The following is an 18,650-nucleotide window of genomic DNA, read 5'->3' as shown; positions in this document are numbered from 1 at the left end:
TTTTTTTTACTCAGATATATCTAAGGCCTTCTCCCACCCCTTAGATATACTTCAAACGACACACACACACCGACCCAACACACGACCATAATTATGATGCATATGTAATGCAACTCAAACATTATTAATCTATGCTAAATAGTAATACAGATAATTAACAAAAATATTTCAAGTTTAATCCCATGAATAATAATATTCATCCAACGTCAAATAATATCCACGGAGCAATACCAATAATACTATTCACCCAACATCATATAATATTCATTAAACAATAACAATCGTATTCACCTAACATTAAATAATATTCATCAAGCAAAACAACAATACTATTCATATTTATAATATTATATATAAACACTAAGATTAAAAGTGATATAGTCTAATCATTGGGGAATCAAGAAACCCTACCTCGTGTCCCAAAAAGCTAAAATAACGAAATTACCCTTCGAAGGTTGCCGGGTTCACTCCAGTTCCTATATTTGAAAAATATAACATAAATGAGGTTAGAAATTCTAATTTTTTTATTAAAAAAACACTTTTTCTCTTAACATAAAGAGTGTGGTACCCTCTCTAAGCTACAACCCTCAAAACGACTCGAAACCTATACCATCGGACTCGGATCGAAAAATTTAGTCGAATATACTAAAAATATGGCATCGAAGGCTTCAGGAACAGCCGCCACTAGCCGGAGCAACGAGTGGGCTTGTTTTCCGGTTACTGTTCATCATCTTTCTATAAAAAAATTGCAAACTTCCCCTGTTTTTCCATACTAAAACCCAGATTTTGTGAGACATTTTGACCAACCAAAAGTTAACAAAATTGGGCAAACTTGTAATTGTTTTAAAGCTTATTCCCTCTAGTTTCTAACCCAACAAACCACACTCAAAACGGACCTAAAACGAAGGAGAAAACTAGCTCCAAAGTTGGACTCATGGCTGGTTTTCTGCAGAAAACAGATTTTTTCCAAACCCTGCACGTGTGTTTGACATATCAAAACTCAACCAAATTCAACGAAATTAATTTGTTTTTGTTTCTTGCCAAGTCTAGTTTAAAACTCAACAAATGGAGTCCTCAGATACTCAAAGGATTGGGATAAAAAAAAAAATAGCCAAAGTGAGACTCATGGACTGCAAAATTTCAGAAAATGAACTTTTCCAGATTTGGTTTTAAGTCGTTTTCAACCATTCTATCACTCCCATATTGTTCCTAAAGCTTCTTAAACTCTTCCGAAGTTCATACTATCATTGGAACTCATCAAAAACTCAAAATGGAACCAAAATCATAAACACCAACACTTGAAAAATTACTCTATCCACCCAACTCGAAATTGAAAATTCAAACTCTTCCAATTCAATTTCCCTATCACTCAAGTGACTCAAAATACTCTTCAAGAGACTAGAATCACACAAACACAAAGTTAAAAACCAGAAATCTGAAATTTGACTCACCCTTGGAGATTTCTCATTTCTTCCCCCTATTCTTCCTTCTCCTCCTCACCGTACTTCCATCTCCTTCTACCCACAATATTATCTGAGTTTAAACAATCATTACACTTAGCCTAGACTAGGTGATTCATCTTTAATAGGTGAACAACTCACCTCTAATTGAAGATCACAATCCAATTTTGGTAGAGAAAAATATAGGGGAAATGGGGAAGAATGAAGGGAAAGGATGGGTTTGTCTACACTTTGCAAATTCCTCTTATTCTTTTTTCTTTTTCTTCTTTTTTTCTTCTTTTTTTCTTACAAGGGTATATTGGTAATTTTCACATATAAGGGTATCTTGGTCATTTTGACCCAAAATTAAGAAATGATTTCCTACGTGTTCGTTGAGTCGACTACTATTGTACTACCTAAGAATCGTAATAGTCTCACCTCAATTTCTTAGATGCCCTTTGAAAAATTCACAAAATGTTACATAAGGGCATTTTTATCCAACTTGAAATTACACACTTAATCCAATAGTCTCAATCCAAAAACACTTGATAAAATACCCATAATCATTTTTCACTGCAATATGAAAGTCCACCTTTAATTTTTTTTCGAGGTATTACACCAGAAAGGTTCACAACCCCCAAATTCTTTGTTGGTAGTGCGAATATAGCCAAAAATGGATAGAGAAATCGCACCAAGCCAGGGGTAGAAGACGGAAAAAAATATAAAGAGAAGAAAGAAGGGGGAAACTCGGAAGAAAAAAAAAACAGAGAGATAAGAGATTAGGAAATAAAGAGGAAGATTTGTGTTTAGTTGTTCTCCGGGCTTAAGCCCCCTTTGTTAAGAAGGAGAAGAAGCAGAGAAGAGAGAGAGAGAGAGAGAGATAGAGAGAGAAGTAGAAGAAGAAAGAAAGAGAGGGAGAGATACAGAGAGAAGAAGAAGAGAGAAGAGAGAGTGCGAGGTAATCAAGAGAAAGGAGAGAAGAATAAAAAAAATAAAAAGGAGCATATGTTGGGAACGTGTGTACACGTGTCTAGCAAGTATTGTGCGAATCGCTTTAGAGCAATTATGAATAGCATTCCTTAAATAAGAGAGAAAGGTATGATAAGGAGAATATAATGTTAAATTAGTTCAATAATCATTAAAGTTGAGGTTGCCACTTGCACGTGAAAAAAAGACACCAAAGAACTAATGCGCATGGTTTTAAGTTTTGTCAATTAATACATATCAAAGCTACAATACCATTGGATTGATTTGACGTTTCACCTTTAGTGTCCACATTTTAATTAAAATCCAGTCATCCTGATGTGAGCAAAACTATATATATACAGTCCCCTTCTATTGAGGAATGCCTCAAATAAAATATTTAAGGGACACCCTTTAGAGTACCCTACGAATTTTTTTCAACGGTCCAAACCATTAATTTTTTAAGTCTATATTTATATATCATTTTCGACATCCAATTGTGTCCTACAAAATCAATGAATACGATGCTTCAAGAAAGTACTAAAATTTCAAGAACTCAATTGAGTGGTCAAATGATATCGGATTCAAGTGATTTTTTGTATAGATGATCTTTGAATGATTATCTAAAAAACAGATTGTTTGAATTAGTGGAATACAATGATGAGTGGGGCCCTACAAAGATGTCCCTGAAATAAGAGAGAGTGAGTTGAGTAGAGGCCTAGGACCGCTGCAACCCCTATAATCCCTACATGGCCGCGCCACTAATATAAGACCTACTAGTATTGGGGACTCTTAAGTATGCATTCGAAACAATAATTGTTCCTCATAACTTGAACTACAAATTTCTCCCACGATACTCTAAAAATATATAATTATAATATCAATAAATAAATACACAGGTTTCGTTCGTGACCACCGACTTGGTAGCTTCAGACAGAGAGGAAGCTTCGAAACAGCGTGATAATAAGAATAAAATATTCGTCGGTCCCTACAATCATGTAATTAGTGGTTATGAAGCTGTGCTTCGGTGGAGGATGCGTACATAAAAAATTAAAACTAATACAATGAACAAAATAAAATCGGTTTTACCAAACTACCCTTTGTTCCATGTACAGTTAGTTCCCAACTGCAAAAGTAACCAAACCAGTCGGCCATTTTCGCAGCAGAGGAAACAAAGGCATGGCACTGAAGAGCACCGCTACAGCCACAGCTTCATCTTCGTCCTCTTCACTGTGCTCTGTTCCTACTCTCTTCTTCGCCTTCACTCTCCTCTGCACTCTCTCTCTTTCTCTCTTCTTCCTCTTCAATCCTCTTTCTTCTCCTTTCTCATCCTCGATTTACCAAAACGCCCTTCACTCTCCCCAAAATTCCATCCAAGTCTTCGTCGTAGACCTCCCCAGATCTCTCAACTATGGCCTCCTAGACAAGTACTGGGCTTCTGGGCCCGATTCCCGGCTCGGTAGCGATGCGGACCGCGAAATCCCGAAGACCCAGCTGCCCAAAAGCCTTGAATTTCCGCCATATCCTGAGAATCCATTGATCAAACAGTACAGTGCCGAGTACTGGATTTTGGGGGATCTGATGACCCCTCAGGCGCAGAGAACTGGGTCGTTTGCCCAGAGGGTTTTCAGTGCTGCCGAAGCCGACGTCGTTTTCGTGCCTTTTTTCGCGACTTTGAGCGCCGAATTGCAGCTGGCTAAGGCTAAAGGAGCGTTCAGGAAGAAGGCTGGGAATGAGGACTATGAGAGGCAGAGGCAAGTAGTGGACTTTGTGAAGAACACCGAGGCTTGGAAAAGATCAGGTGGAAGAGACCATGTGTTTGTGCTCACTGGTATGTTGGTGTTTAAAAATTATTTTGGTTTGTGGTTGGGATTTGATATAGGATTTTTGTTAATGGGTATTGAGTAATTTCTGGGATTGTTTGTTGGATTTAATGATCAGGTATTGGTTTTGATGTGATTGTTAATGTGGGATGCATGTTTCTTTTTTGTAGATGTAAATCATTTTGCAATAACTGTGCTCTAGTATTTGCAATGAATATATCTGCATGATCCATTCCACCCTCGGAATTTAGAAAGTTTGGTTCTTTTAAGTTGTAGGGATGGGCTTAATTTTTTTTCAAAACTTATCTTCTTGGCTGTCATTTGATCAGTTTTAGGTAACTCGGAGTAAGATTAAAATGCTAACGTAAATGGTAAATGACTGGTTATGACATGTTATACCATATGATGTATTGGGTTCATATATTTGTTGCTATTGTGTTACAGCGATATTTCGCTTTACCTATTCCCAGAGGAGAAGATGGAGCAATTAAATGTTAAAAAGAAGTATAGTATATGCTATAGCAGCTTATGATTTAGTCTCTGGGTTGTCAGGTTGTGTTAAAACTTGAAGCATTTTTGGCAGACCCAGTGGCAATGTGGCACGTTAGAGCAGAGATAGCCCCAGCGGTCCTCCTAGTTGTAGATTTTGGAGGGTGGTACAGGCTTGAATCCAAGTCATCGAATGGCAACTCGTCAGATGTGATGCAGCACACACAAGTTTCACTGCTCAAAGATGTCATTGTGCCCTACACCCATCTACTTCCTAGATTGCAACTGACAGAGAACAAGAAGCGGCAGACTCTACTTTATTTCAAAGGAGCTAAACATAGGCATCGGGTCAGTATGCAAAATTAGAATCTTATTTGTTGACTGGCAATGCAATCTACTTTTGCATCTGAGATACTGTGAAATAATTCATTGCCTTTGTTTTTTGACTGCCTGTAACTCATCAATTTGTGAATGGTACTTTCTTCCCTAGTTCATCAGTGAACTAACACGGTTTAGCTGCAATTAATCTAAAAAATAGCTTGTTATATATTGTCTTGTCTGTATCAGACCCTTGAAGTTCCACCTGACATGCTTTCTGTATGCCCTAATAAATTTTTACATCTCATCTTAATCGTCTTGTGGGTTGTCGTAAAGCTTAACAATCATTAGACATGTTTTATCTAATAGCATGATCACTCTATTTTTTCATAAACCAAACTTGTTACATGTTATAATCCTTGTAACATAATTGAGTTTTCTGATAACAGGGAGGCTTAGTTCGAGAAAAATTGTGGGACTTGTTGGTTAATGAACCGGATGTTATTATGGAAGAAGGATTCCCCAACGCTACTGGGAGGGAGCAGTCCATAAAAGGGATGAGAACATCAAAGTTTTGCTTGCACCCAGCTGGGGACACTCCCACTTCATGCCGGCTTTTTGATGCCATTCAAAGTCTTTGTATACCTGTTATTGTCAGTGACAACATAGAGCTTCCTTTTGAAGGGATTGTAGATTATTCAGAATTTTCAGTTTTTGTGGCAGTTGATGATGCATTGAAACCAAACTGGCTTGTGCGCCATCTTAGAACCTTTCATAAAGAGCAAAGAGATAGATTTCGTCGGAAAATGGCTCAGTTTCAGCCCCTGTTCGAGTATGACAATGGTCATCCTGGTGGCATCGGGCCAATTCCACCAGATGGCTCAGTGAACCACGTGTGGAAAAAGGTTTACCAGAAGCTGCCCATGATTAAGGAAGCGATCATTCGTGAAAGGAGAAAACCTCCTGGTGTATCAGTTCCACGCCGCTGTCACTGTACTTGACTTTACAGTCCTATACTAATTCATGATTGTATTTTTTGTGCAATAGCTTTTGTCACAAAATTTTATTTTTATTCATTGGTTCCATATCTATTCATAAAAGTTATTCCCTCTGTTCCCTGTTAAACTTCTTTCTCTTTCCTTTTTGGCTATCATTTTTGCTGATTAGTTGGTAGAATGCTGGTTCTTACGTTTGTTTGAGAGCCCTTGTAGAACACCAACCACAAGTTTACTATGTGTCATTCTTGTGCATGACTTAATCATAATAGTCACTGCATCTTTCAATTCTGTAAAAGTATAAGTTTATGGTGTGTTTATTAATCAGGAATTGGAATTCCACCTGTGGAGGATTCCTGCGTTTAGTTCACATCAAGGAATTGAAAAGTAAGTGGGGTTCACACAAAATTAAGAATTGAATTCCTCATTTTGGAGGAATTGAATTCTTAGGTGGGAGATGGTATTCTAATTCCTGAAGAACTAATCCATTAGGAAATCATCTTTTTTACCCATTATATCCTCACACAATTTCTAAAATTTCAAATTTGTCATCTACTTTAACCCAACAATGAGGATATTTTAGTAATTAGTATCACTCCTATCCCAATTCTCTATGGTTTAGTAAACAACTTCAATAGGAATCCGGAATCTAATTCCCCTCAATCCATGTGGTTTAGTAAACAATTTCAATATGAATCCGAAATCTAATTCTCCTCAATCCAACTCTTCCTCAATTCAATTCATCTTAATCCAATTACGGATTTATAAACATGTCATTAGAGTGAACCACATCATTATTAAAGCTAGGACTTGCTTATAGAGATGTGATCTAAGTTTAATTTAAATATGTACATTCTTGGCGAAGCAGCTCTCCCTATCAAATAAAAGACACAATTTCTCATTGTATATGAATTAATAACACAACAAATTCTTTCTTTTCTAAAAATTATCAGCTGTCTCTTCAAAGGAAACACCATCCCTCTCAATATCTAGAGTACAAAGCATCCCTGAGCAGCAAGAAAGGATAACCAATCCCTCTTCTCTTAGAAGGAAACAACACAAACAAAACACTAACAACAAACCCGACAAGAAGAGGAAGGGTGTTGGTCAGCCTCCTAGGCATTGCTGGATAATAGCAACCCATAACACCATAATGCGAAGCTGCAAATGTCAGAAACGCGATTAATGAAAGCAACGCATGGAAGAGATCAGCCCATCTCAGCCTATAATCAGATGGCACACACGGCATCTTCCGGCCACCATTGAAAGCCCATATGCCCCTAAACGTGGCCACTCCATAGTACAACCTGCCAGTTGCTGTTTTGAAGCTATCAGTGAATGTAAAGAAGATGCACGACGCTGATAAAAGAGCAATGAAGAAACCCATCAGCCAGCGGTCGAAAGCGGTGCAGAAGCCATCATTGGTAAGGAGAGGTGCAAAAATGGTGAAGGAAAGAATGGTGGCTGTAGGCAAAAGAACATTGAGGCGGGCTGTGCCACTTAGTATTGCATTCAAAGCATACATGCAATATTGGGATTGGTCAGTGTCTTCGTCTTTGAAGCACAAGTAATCATCATCATCATGTTCACTGCTATCAATCAGGTCTTCGATGATGGGGTTGTTTTCCATTATTTCTCAAGGAGGCAATTGCTGAGTCAAGCCAAGTTTGGAATAGGAAAGCAAGTTTATAAGAACGAAAAAGAGGGAGGATTCTTTGTTCAAGTGAAGGGAGGATTCTTTGTCCAAGTGAGCAGAAGAAGCAATTCTATTTTTGTCCTAGTATTTCATTTCATGTAGGAAGGCTTCCTTTGTCAATGACAGTGGACTTTTACCCTCCGTTTGGATGAGGAAAAATAACTCGGAATTTAAGAGGAGAAATTGGCAATTCCCTTGTTTGGCAACTTAAGCGCGGAATTTATTAAATAATACGCAGAAAAATTCATGGAAATTTGGGCATCAAATTCCTGAGTTTAATTTCCACCAAAATAAACGACATTTCACAATTTCAATTTCATATCTAAATTCCGTCATTTTAGAATTCTATGAAATACCACATTTCCTTCTCACTCAACAAAAATATATCCATAATCACGGAGTTTTGGGTTTGGAGATTGAGAATGTAACAATTTCTAATTTCTAATTTCCAATTTTAAGTGGCTCCACAATTCTTGGGGGTTCTAACATGAGAAAATTATCACAATTTCGAGATTGAAAACTCAAATTGCAAACCCAGTTTGATGCTGGTTTGCCGAACATCTCAAGGTGTGCGCAGTGGCTAAGATTGATTGTTGAACGTGTGGGCAGAGTTGCAAAGTCAAGTGCTGAGAATAAAACTGAAAAGACTAGCATAGCATAAGATTTCATATAGCTTGTATTTATATGTGCACTTCCAGCACTAACATCCAGGAGCAACATTTACACGTACAAGAAAGAATGCCATCCACAATAACGGCAACTTCTCGTTGATTCCAAAAGTTTTCGACCACCAAAACTCTATACTTCCTTAATAGGCTCTACAAAAGAATTTTACTTCTAGCTGCACATTGTGACCAATAGGCCTGAAACTATCCCCAGAAATTTGCGAAAAATTGCAGAATAACAGGGCAGAACTGAGACGATGAATTATTTACAGTATTTAAACCTGTCAAAAGAAGCAGCACTGACATTTGTATATCAAAAGATGACGATACCGGTAAAAAGGACTTAGGCCGAAGAACTGTTTAGCCCGCCTTTCCTTCCAGTTTTTGATTCAGAAGAATCGTCCCTGACAGCACATTGATGACAAGAGTCAGAGGATTCTGGTGAGCACCAATGATCTGGGATGCTCAAGAAGTGTTCAGACATGAATTTTCTGAATCTCCTCTTGTACTCTTTTGGAGAGATGACAGTTGGCAAGACATTCTTTGGTACAAGTGAGGACTTCACCCATGTCTCTAGTTGCTTGTCCCAAGTATACTGTCTAAGATAATCAATAATGCCACATACAAGCTCCCGGCGTTCAGCATCCACTCCCACAAGCAATGAATAATCCATAACATTGATTGACTGCAAATACAAGAACAAAAACATATCAGCTCATAGATATTTGGCGGATATTAGACTATAACTGCAGCCAATATATATATATATAAACTCCTTTTTCATAGAAATTGGATGAACAGACAATAAAATAAAACCGAGAATGGAAGACTAAAAAGAGAAGAATTAAAAGTATCATAAAACAGAAGATAACACTTCTAGAGAACTAAGGATCAGCAATGTCCTCTTGCCTTCTGTTAATAAAGGAATCTCAAACGATCAGTCACAAACTATATGTATATGCCTGAGCCTGACTAAGACATGTTTCCAGAACTTTAATCATAATGCAGAAAATATGTACAAACTCACATTGAGGAAAGTTGTGTCATTCCACACAGCCCGTTCCAATATATGCTTTGCGTTGTTACTAACATACAGTGGAGATGAGTTCATATCATTGACAAAGTTCTGATCCAAAAGAACATCTCCTGAACCATCAGCAGCAGAATTGAATCGAGCATGTAGAGCACCTTTAAGATCATACTGACGAACGATGTTCCGACCAAAGGTAAGATTTTCCATGACCATCAGATCATGCCTCATCTCTTTCCCACTTTTTGTCTGTTTCAGAACCACCTGCAAAAAATTAAACAAATTGAGTATAAAGAATTAAACAAGCCCATTGATGACAAGGAATACTCAAATGCAACAAACCTGATAAATCCCAAGAACTTTTGCAAGGCAAGTTTGATTTCCGTTGTCAAATGACTCATTTATGTACTTGAAATAATCCTCAGCAAACTTTATAAATGACCCAAATTCTGTCTTCTTGATTTCTTTAATAATCAACCTGTCATCCAGTGTTTTAGCAAAAAAAGATTTGCTCTTCCCACCTTTAGCATCCCAGTTTCTACAACGGCTAAGGGAAGCAATATAATCAACTTCAGATTGGCAGCATCGATTCCTGAGATCACGAAATTGATTGGCATATGGACATATTACAGTATATTTATCCTTGCCAAGTGATTTTGAACCTCCTAGAGGGACTACTGGGTTCACGGTTCCTGGTGGAACCAGAGAATCCAACAAATTCAACCCATCAAAACTGGAGAAGCGTGACTCATCCAAAGAAATGCTTGCATTAGAATGGACTGAATCAGAATCTGAAGAACCATTAGAAGACCAATGCGAGGAAGTAATAGTGGGAATTCGAGTCAAACTGTGTAAATTCTCAAATTTTCTAGCAGCAATTCCACTCTCTCCCTTGCTACCATCAGCAACAACCTCTGTTTGAAGAGGTAGATCTTTCAATAACGCCAGTGCACAAGCAATCATACTGGACAGTTCTCCTTCATAATCTGACACAATATGATTATCAGTTCCTAGAGGAATGTGCAGCATTTGCCCTTCCTCTCTGATCAGTTGATGTGCTGTGGGTAAGTACTCTGCAGTATAACTACTAAGTGATTCAAACTTTGGCAAGTAAACTCTATGTAGATCCTTCATGCCTATTTGTCGAATTTCAGAGAAAGGTACCCAAAACCAGTCATTTGAATTTTCCAAGTTGGATGATAGTGAATGGTGAGAAGTACCCTTCATTGATGGATTTGAATCGACAATAGAGCTACAATCCCCATTTTCTGTCAAAATCGGAATAGTTCTATCCACTTCTAGCTGATTATTCTCAGAATGACCCTTGGTGGAGCCATTGGTGCTCAGATTGGACCCCTGGCTAGACAATCTTTTTGGGCTTGAACCACCAACATTTGGTGTTTCAAAATCCTCAGCCATATTAGACACATCAAATGGATCAGCTCCTTTAGATTCTTGAACAGGACCTCCAACTAGAATGTCTTTGCTTGGAGATTCATCTGCTTCTGAAGCTGTATCTAGCTTAACTTTTAAACTGGCACCTCCATCAATGCATTTCTCACCTTTTTCCACAATTCTTTTGGTCCCCACAATTCCACCACTAGCAATGCCATCAATATCTGAATTCACCTTTTCTTGCACTACCTTCTCAGAAGCTCCAGAATGTATCATCAACGAATCTGGTGACAGTAACGAATGCAAGCGCCGATCCCAAATGCATGATTCAAGGATTAGTTCCCAAAGTACTCGGTTCAAGCTAAGGAGTTTGTAGGCGGCCTGGTCTGAGTTCCCATTCTTGCTAACAGCATTCTGAATGCTTACCTGTTTTTATAATTATGATTCGGTCAAAAAGGATAAAAACAAATTTCCTAATATTGAATACGATACAATTAATAAGCAAAATTCATTCTTCTGAAAAGTAGGACATTGAAAGGAAAATCAAAGTCTAGGAGAAGAATGCCAAGCTAGACAAATAGAAACATTTGAAAAGTCTATGAACTAAACATTTTTAAACAGTCTCATCTAAGCTCCCATCCTTGCTACCAGTATTATTGAATGTTTCAAAAGAAAAAATCTTTAAAATTCAGTTTTAAACAATGAAACAAATTGAAATTGATGCATCTGAAAAGTACAAAAGATTTGCAAAGGAAAACAAAAGCCTGCAACAAGAATGTCAAACTACACAAAACTATACTTTACAACAAAAAAATGTCCCTCAAACTGAGAAGATTTAAACCAAATAACAGAGCTCAAACAAAGTAGGCAATTATTATGAAGCGATAAAATCTTTTCTCAGATCATAAAGGCATTGTGGTTTAGTTCATTACAAGCATTGCATTACAAAAAGTTGGTAAGTATTGGAAATATATTGTAACAAAAGCATTCACATTCAAGTGAAAACAACCAATCAATCCTTTCTGCAAAACATGCCATAAATTAACCCGCCCAAAAATATGTTCAGAGAAAAGTGACCTCAAATTCAGAACATTCTTGCTTTAGCATGTCTTCGATGTCAGAGAATTCCTTAAATGAGCCTCGAAGTTTCAAAGTCAAGCCATCAAATTGAGATCTAATCTTCTTTAGAGTGTTGGCAACCTCTGTGAACAATAGCATCACTTTCATGTACACCTAGATTGAAAAAAACAGGGTCACATCCAGTGCGAGGATATAGGAAAGGGGAGGCAACAAACGCTAATGTATCTTCTACTAGGCAAAAGAAATATCAATGCATCATGAGAAATCAAAGAAGCAAGCAAAATCTGAAAAGAAACTTACATTCTGAGTTTCTTTCATAAGCCACCCTTGTCTAATTGAATTGCTGAACGGAAGCTTCAGAGGAGGCACAGACACAGTATAAGTTGTGACCAGGGAATATTTGAACATAGCAACCATAGGGCCTAACCTGCAGAGTGCCCAAAACAGCATAATAAGGACATTTTAAAACAAGTGTATAGCTTCTGCTTTCTAGAGTCGATAAAATAGAAGATACGCTGAAATAGACTAATTGCTTCAAGCTACAATAATGTGTAATCCTTTCCCATGATCATTATTTTTGGACCAAAAAAAATACTTAACAAGATAAAATGATAAATATTGATCATTCTAATGCCATGTCAAAATGCATCAAAATCTAGGAAATGGTTTCCCATGCCCGAGATCGCTGCAAAACCTAACTTCTCCCATATGCATACTATCCTAAGTAGTCCTATGGAAATCCTTTTATGAACTAGAAGATTGGAAAATACACTACTTGAATAAGCAAACCCTGATATATGCCAAAAGTACCACTAGATGAGAGCTGAAAAGTACCCAAAAAAGTAGAGAAAGTCCCTTTGCAACGAATGGCCGCAACTAGAAAACATATTAGACAAAGAGGGGTTTGAAAAAATGAGCTCCAGGAAATTTCCAAATGACAGACCACGTGCAGCAGTCGAAATCAACACTCTTTTTGTACACTTTGAGACTCCATTCCTGGATTTACATTTACCACATCGACTCCACATCCAAAGTTTCCCTTCTGCTTCACCAGGCAAACGCTTTTCTCCAGGGAGCCGTTTAACTCGAATAGTAAGCTGCTTGTTATGATGTGCATAATAGTAGAAGTGAGCGTCTGGCAGGTCACCACAACTGCACTGGCTTCTCTGCAGTGCACAAGTTTTATTCAGTTCCAACTTCAAGAAAATGCAATTTAAAAAAAAAAAAAAATAGTTTGGAAAAAAACAAAAACAAATCCCTTCATGTAATAGAACTGAAAATCAATAATTCAATGTCTGAAAATATTAGATGTATTCAATAAACAAGACCAACAGAGGGGTGACACCAAAACATTCCTGAAAACAAATATATTAATCCCGATTCAACCTGACCCATTAAGGACATACCATACTAAGTGATAGGAGAATGAACAATATATTGCCCTAAAAATAGAGTTAGGAGAAACCTGAGTGAGTAAATTATCTTGTAGAAACTTTCCAATGGGAACATCAAAATTCTTGTAGAACATGATATGAGAAAAATGTCTCTGCTCACAAACAGTCCCTTTTAAAGCATTCTGTCTAGACATCAAAACCAAAATACTCTGAGAATCCAACACTGTGCTGATGTCCTTCTTACTTTGCATTTGATCTTCACTATTTCCACCATCTTCTTTCATCTCCGGAGAAGCTTCTGTGCATGTAAACGAAGTATGGGTTTGTCCATTGAGTGACCTCTCTTCATCTGAACTACCTTTATCTTCAACATCACAAAGATCAATTGCCTCTGGAGACGTTGAAACAGAAACAGATCTTGTGATCTCGCCATTCGGTTCTCTTGCATTGAATCCAAAGTATGAAGAGAGGGACTGATAAGAAGATGCCAGAGGGAAACTCCCCCCTATAACTTTGCTCAGTGATGCTGAAAGGGACGAGAAGCCAGAAAATATGGCAGGATTGTATGGTTCATGAACTTCATATGTGGAATTGCCTTCACATTCCGAGTTAAAATTGTGGGAACATCCTTCATGGAATCCATTGGAAATGAGAATATCAACTGCATCTGACCCAGTTTCAGCACTAGAGTCCCTGTGCTGAGAAACACATGAAGTAACAGGTCCTAAATTAAGGGAAATTTTATCAGTGGGAAACCCATTTGCTACTTCAGTGGACAAGCCATTTGCTGCACTGGACAATGGAAGCGTAGAGAACATTGCTCTCTGGTCAACAAGAAAAGCAGTCTCAAGTTTTAAATGATACGCCAGAATAACGGCACACTGCACTACGCACTTGATCTTCTTCAATTCATCACTCTGTGCTCCTTTCAGCAAAATCTGTAGTCATTCAAGTAGAATTCATTATTTCACACAAGATGCTAAGCAACCTATAAAAGTTTTCATTTATTAAAGCATTGGCCAAATCCTTCTCAAAAAAATTGAAGCATTTACCAAATTAAAGATACACACACACAATCTATAGTGTCAGATAGTAAAGCAAGTCCATGAAGCCCAGATGAAAAATGAATGGTCTTTGAACATTCGAAGTTCCAACCCAACAAAATTGATTGCAGAAGAACCATAGGAATAGAATAAGTAACAGGGCTCTGAAAAATCTATATTGAAGGCACATAAACTGCATGTAAACAGAATATGAGATAAGATCATTATTATTTTAAAAAGAAGCTGCTCCTCCTTCGAACAATAGATTACTACAAGACAACCCAACCAAAGAATAACAGTCTAAGATGGGGAGGATAATTAACTAACCGTACAGCCCAGGCGTGTAGGACAGCCCTCAATAAACATCAATGTTTTGCTCGGCACCTTTCCTCCACCAAAACCAGCATGTTCCTCTGTAAATTTTTCAATGTGAAAAGAGTCGCACTGTTTTAGCTTTTTGCTTGTCATTGTATCTGATGATAAAATTGGTGATCCAGTACAACGAGCAACTCTTTCTAGGCGATGGAGCTTCATGTCAAACACCAGTGTCATTCCTTTTGCAAGAATAGACTCCTGAATATCACGAGAAACAGTGTTTTCCACTAAAACCACATTTGGATGGCACAAATCTAACATTTCGATGACAAACTTCAGATAGCCTTGTTCCTGTTTACAAGAAAATGGTGAGAACACGTAACTTTAATCTCTTGATATAAGGGCATACATTATGATCATGTTACCTGTTCCATTGAATCAAATGATGACAATCCACTTGAAGACTGACCAAGTACTCCCTTGATTAGCAACAACCTTGGATTCTTGTACTTGGTCGGCATATGCTTGTGTGCAGCATGCTTTTTGAAGACCAAACCTTTTACTAGTTGACTGCAATGGCATACATTGATTCAGGTTTCCAACTTCCAAGATGAGAAAAGTAAATGATTTTCTCAGAATCTGCTAACTAGAATCATTATTGAGGTGATTAGCTCTGTTGAATTGAATCTGGCAAGTCTTATAAATTGGTATAATGAAGAAAATATCACTTTTATGTGGCGTTTCCACGAAACCAGGCAAGCATTAGCTTTATGTGCATCTAATGAGTTAAAAGAACAAAATCTAAATTATTTTTAAGGAAAATATCTATAATGGGAAGGAGAAATAATAGATTATAAGTTGTTGATGACAATTCAAATAGCTGAATCCTCATGCAACCTTGAGGAGAAAAAGCTTGTGTTCTATTTGCAACAATTTGCAACAACTATTCTCTGAAGAAACAAATCCAAACATGCTTTCAACATAAATAAGATATCAAGAAAAGTGTGTCAGAGTATTTTTTATTTATTTTTGGAATCATCAAACATCAAATACCTATATTCAAAATATATATAAAAATAAGTACAAGATGAAGAGAAAATTTTAAAAATAAAAATAAAGAAGGGAAATCAGTGACTTAATATTGTCACCTTTGGCTGCGAACACCGGTTGCAATGCACTTTACTTTCACGTAGCCATCTGGATCCATTGCTTTGCCAACAACAGCATCAGGTTTCAAAAATGAAGCAGCTTCCCATGACAAAGAAGCAATAACGTCGACCCAACTTTCACCAGCCTCCCCAGAAGAGGCCAGACCAACAGATTTAAGTAGCTGACAGACAAGGGCCTTAAACTTTCCATTGATTACTGCTTCCGTTGCTCTTTGTTTTTCCTCTTTAAACCTATAGCTTCCACTTCCTTCATCTCTAGAATTACTCAAAGAACTTGGTTTGCCCCATTTCATGCCATCACCACACTCCTCATCGTCATCGTCATTGAAAGCCACGCTACCCTCCATGTCATCCTCTGGATCATTAGGCTCAGGGAGTTCCCATATCTGGGGATCCTTCTCATCTTCTATAGAATCTGAATTCTCAATTTCATCACTAAATGAAATAGAGTTTGTAGCAACATTATCTTTTGCTTCTTGGTCATTACTCGTCTCTATAATCTCAACATCTCTTACTGTATACCCATCACTACAACTACTACTTTCCTTCAGGTTGTTTTCCATCACTTTTTGTGATCTGTCAAGTCCATTTACTTGATGTTCAAAGCTTGAGTTTTGCAATCGCCCATTAGGTCGACAATTGAGATTCTCTTGGTTAACACTGGTATTTTCTTCTTGATTAGCCCTAACAGAAATTAAAGTAAAATGCAATACATCAAGCAAAGTACCTAGAAAAAATTACTGTACCAGAAACAGATTTAAAAAGAAGGGTACATACCTATCGTATGGGATTACATCAACAGAAAACTCACCTAAAAGAGCAGAAGAAAAAACATATTATCAATACATAAGCATAGACTAAAATTTTGTTGATTCAAGATGGCAAACATGTATCATATAAAAGAAAGATGGACACTTACTGCAGCTAGAGACACAACTGTCACTGCTTGACAAGGAAGTCGTTGGACTGATCATTGTCATTGTATATAAAATCCCACTACCCTGCTTGATAGATTCTCGCTCCTGTTTCTCCACACAAAATTTGCAAGACTTAACGGGGCCTCCGGTGTCTAATTGTAATGATTTCAAATCCACCTGCTTTTTTCTGCCCTTGGATTGTGTCAATTCTGCAACACAGTAGTGACACATACTACACATCCGGTTCCAAAAGAAAAACCCACAAAAGAGTTGTAATTTAGTCACCGATTTGGTTCAAACAAAATTAAGAAGCAAAATAAAATCAATGTACAAGGAAAAACAGGAATACCGACCATCATCTTCGCTTGTTTGTAAACCTATTTTTAAATTAATTCCATACTGCCTCAACCAGCCTCACAGTTTAAATACTTTTGAACATTAAAAATTAAGAACCCAGGGTTCCTTTCTGGTTATCTAATATTTATCAAAAGAATTACTCAATACAGTTATTATTAACTACCTTTCTAAAAATCCAAACCAATCTCACTCAAACTGAATTAAATATTAAAATATATGGATCTATAAGACTCGACTGATAATCAGACTCCTAAGATCATGGCAAAAAAAACAGATAATCAGACTCCTAAGACAACAAAACAAGGTAGAGAACATAATAATTTGTCCAAAATAATATGAAAGTCCATGCGTTTATAATAACAACCAAAGGACTATACAAGTTTAGATAACAAGCAAACCAAGTCCCAAATACGCATGCGCATGCACACTCAGAAAGAAAAACTAGTACAGGTGACCGTATCTCAAACAAAGTTTCATGATGTAGAATCAAGAATAAAACTCGGTTATCAAATAACCCCCATGTAACCAAAACCAAGGTCTTAGACAAAACATTCAAGCAAAATTTAAAACACAAATATCCCAAAAATCAAATATATGCAAAACAAAAAATGTACAATTTTTCATAATTTTTTTTACCTTGAACCGAAACTGAAAACTGGGTTTTGTTCTATACAATTTTACATATAGAAGAAAACCAAGAAACAGTAACAGGTGAAGATGAATACCCAATTCTTGAATTCTAGCCTTTACACCTCAAAGTGATTATCAATGAATCACAGGAAAATTGATCAAAATTCAAGAAGCCCCATATGAGAGAAAAACACACGACCCCACACAGTATTTAAAGTGAAAAAAAGTGATCCACTAATTCGGATAAATTCATCAATCAAAATCCCAAGTTTCCGCAATAAATTCTTGAAGATATTTGCCAACTGGACCAAGATCACACATGGAAAGTAAAGAAACAAATTTTTTTTTTTAAACTCCCATTTTCAGCACTCAAACACAGAGAAGAAACAAAGAAAAATAAATGGTAGGGAAAGAAATTGAAAACTTACTGTTAAAGCAATCCAAAGGAACAAAGATGGCCGTCTGTGACCTCCAAATAAATCCCAAGCATACTGAAAAATTTGCAGTATAATATTTTGCGTGTATTTGAAAACTAAAATTTGAAAGTTTATGAAGAAAGCAAAGAATTTTACAAGTAAGTGAAGAAGTTGGTGGTGTCTGAGAGAGTCCACCGAAAGTCTCAGACACAAGCGGCGTAAGATTTGGAGAGGGAAAAGGGGGAGGCTGTCAAAGAATGAAGCAGAATGAAAGAAAAAGAAACAATTGAATTTACACGAAAGCCATTTCTCAAAGTGGGGCCCATCTAACAGTCCCTCACTAGCTGTAAAAAAAATATTTGATTCTTTCTCAAGTTTTTATTACCGCATAGCATACCTAGAATGTATTTATTTATTCCTTTAAGATTTTGCAGTCATAACCCTATAAATTGCAAATATTTGTAGATTTTAATGTGTACTATTGTATTATTCATTTGAGTGTCTTATACTCTTTTT

At 37.0% G+C, this 18,650-nt stretch overlaps 3 protein-coding genes across 5 annotated transcripts; 1 reads left to right on the top strand and 2 right to left on the bottom strand.

Annotated features, from left to right (window-relative positions):
- Positions 1-3,481: 3,481 nt before the first annotated feature.
- On the top strand, positions 3,482-6,143 carry LOC110752868 (Exostosin family protein). The gene is made up of 3 exons (XM_021953621.2): positions 3,482-4,233; positions 4,809-5,062; positions 5,482-6,143. The coding sequence occupies exons 1-3, from the start codon at positions 3,582-3,584 to the stop codon at positions 6,031-6,033; spliced, it is 1,458 nt and encodes a 485-aa protein (XP_021809313.2). The 5' UTR covers positions 3,482-3,581; the 3' UTR covers positions 6,034-6,143.
- Positions 6,144-6,743: 600 nt separating this feature from the next.
- Positions 6,744-7,673, bottom strand: LOC110752867 (protein DMP2-like). Its single transcript, XM_021953620.2, has one exon. It carries the CDS (start codon positions 7,655-7,657, stop codon positions 7,010-7,012), a length of 648 nt encoding a protein of 215 aa, XP_021809312.1. The 5' UTR covers positions 7,658-7,673; the 3' UTR covers positions 6,744-7,009.
- Positions 7,674-8,376: 703 nt separating this feature from the next.
- FAB1D (FORMS APLOID AND BINUCLEATE CELLS 1A) lies at positions 8,377-18,402 on the bottom strand. Of its 3 annotated transcripts, none has more exons than XM_021953617.2 (13): positions 18,147-18,402; positions 16,734-16,963; positions 16,592-16,625; positions 15,794-16,498; positions 15,071-15,215; positions 14,658-14,996; positions 13,359-14,225; positions 12,728-13,059; positions 12,194-12,320; positions 11,891-12,046; positions 9,761-11,239; positions 9,416-9,682; positions 8,377-9,073 (listed from the first exon to the last, which is right to left on the bottom strand). In XM_021953617.2, exons 2-13 carry the CDS (start codon positions 16,960-16,962, stop codon positions 8,732-8,734), a joined length of 5,022 nt encoding a protein of 1,673 aa, XP_021809309.1. In that variant the 5' UTR covers position 16,963; positions 18,147-18,402; the 3' UTR covers positions 8,377-8,731. The 3 variants fall into 3 exon arrangements, with proteins under 3 accessions (XP_021809309.1, XP_088101460.1, XP_088101459.1); XM_088245334.1 differs by lacking the exon at positions 18,147-18,402 and adding an exon at positions 17,725-18,057; XM_088245333.1 differs by lacking the exon at positions 18,147-18,402 and having other exon boundaries at positions 16,734-16,971.
- Between the last annotated feature and the right edge of the window lie 248 nt (positions 18,403-18,650).

This window comes from Prunus avium, chromosome 8 (genome assembly GCF_965620075.1).
Source record: "Prunus avium chromosome 8, drPruAviu1.hap1.1, whole genome shotgun sequence".
NCBI classification, from domain to species: Eukaryota; Viridiplantae; Streptophyta; class Magnoliopsida; order Rosales; family Rosaceae; genus Prunus; species Prunus avium.
The sequence above is the reverse complement of the archived record's forward strand: the minus strand, read 5'-3'. Positions and strand labels throughout refer to the sequence as shown.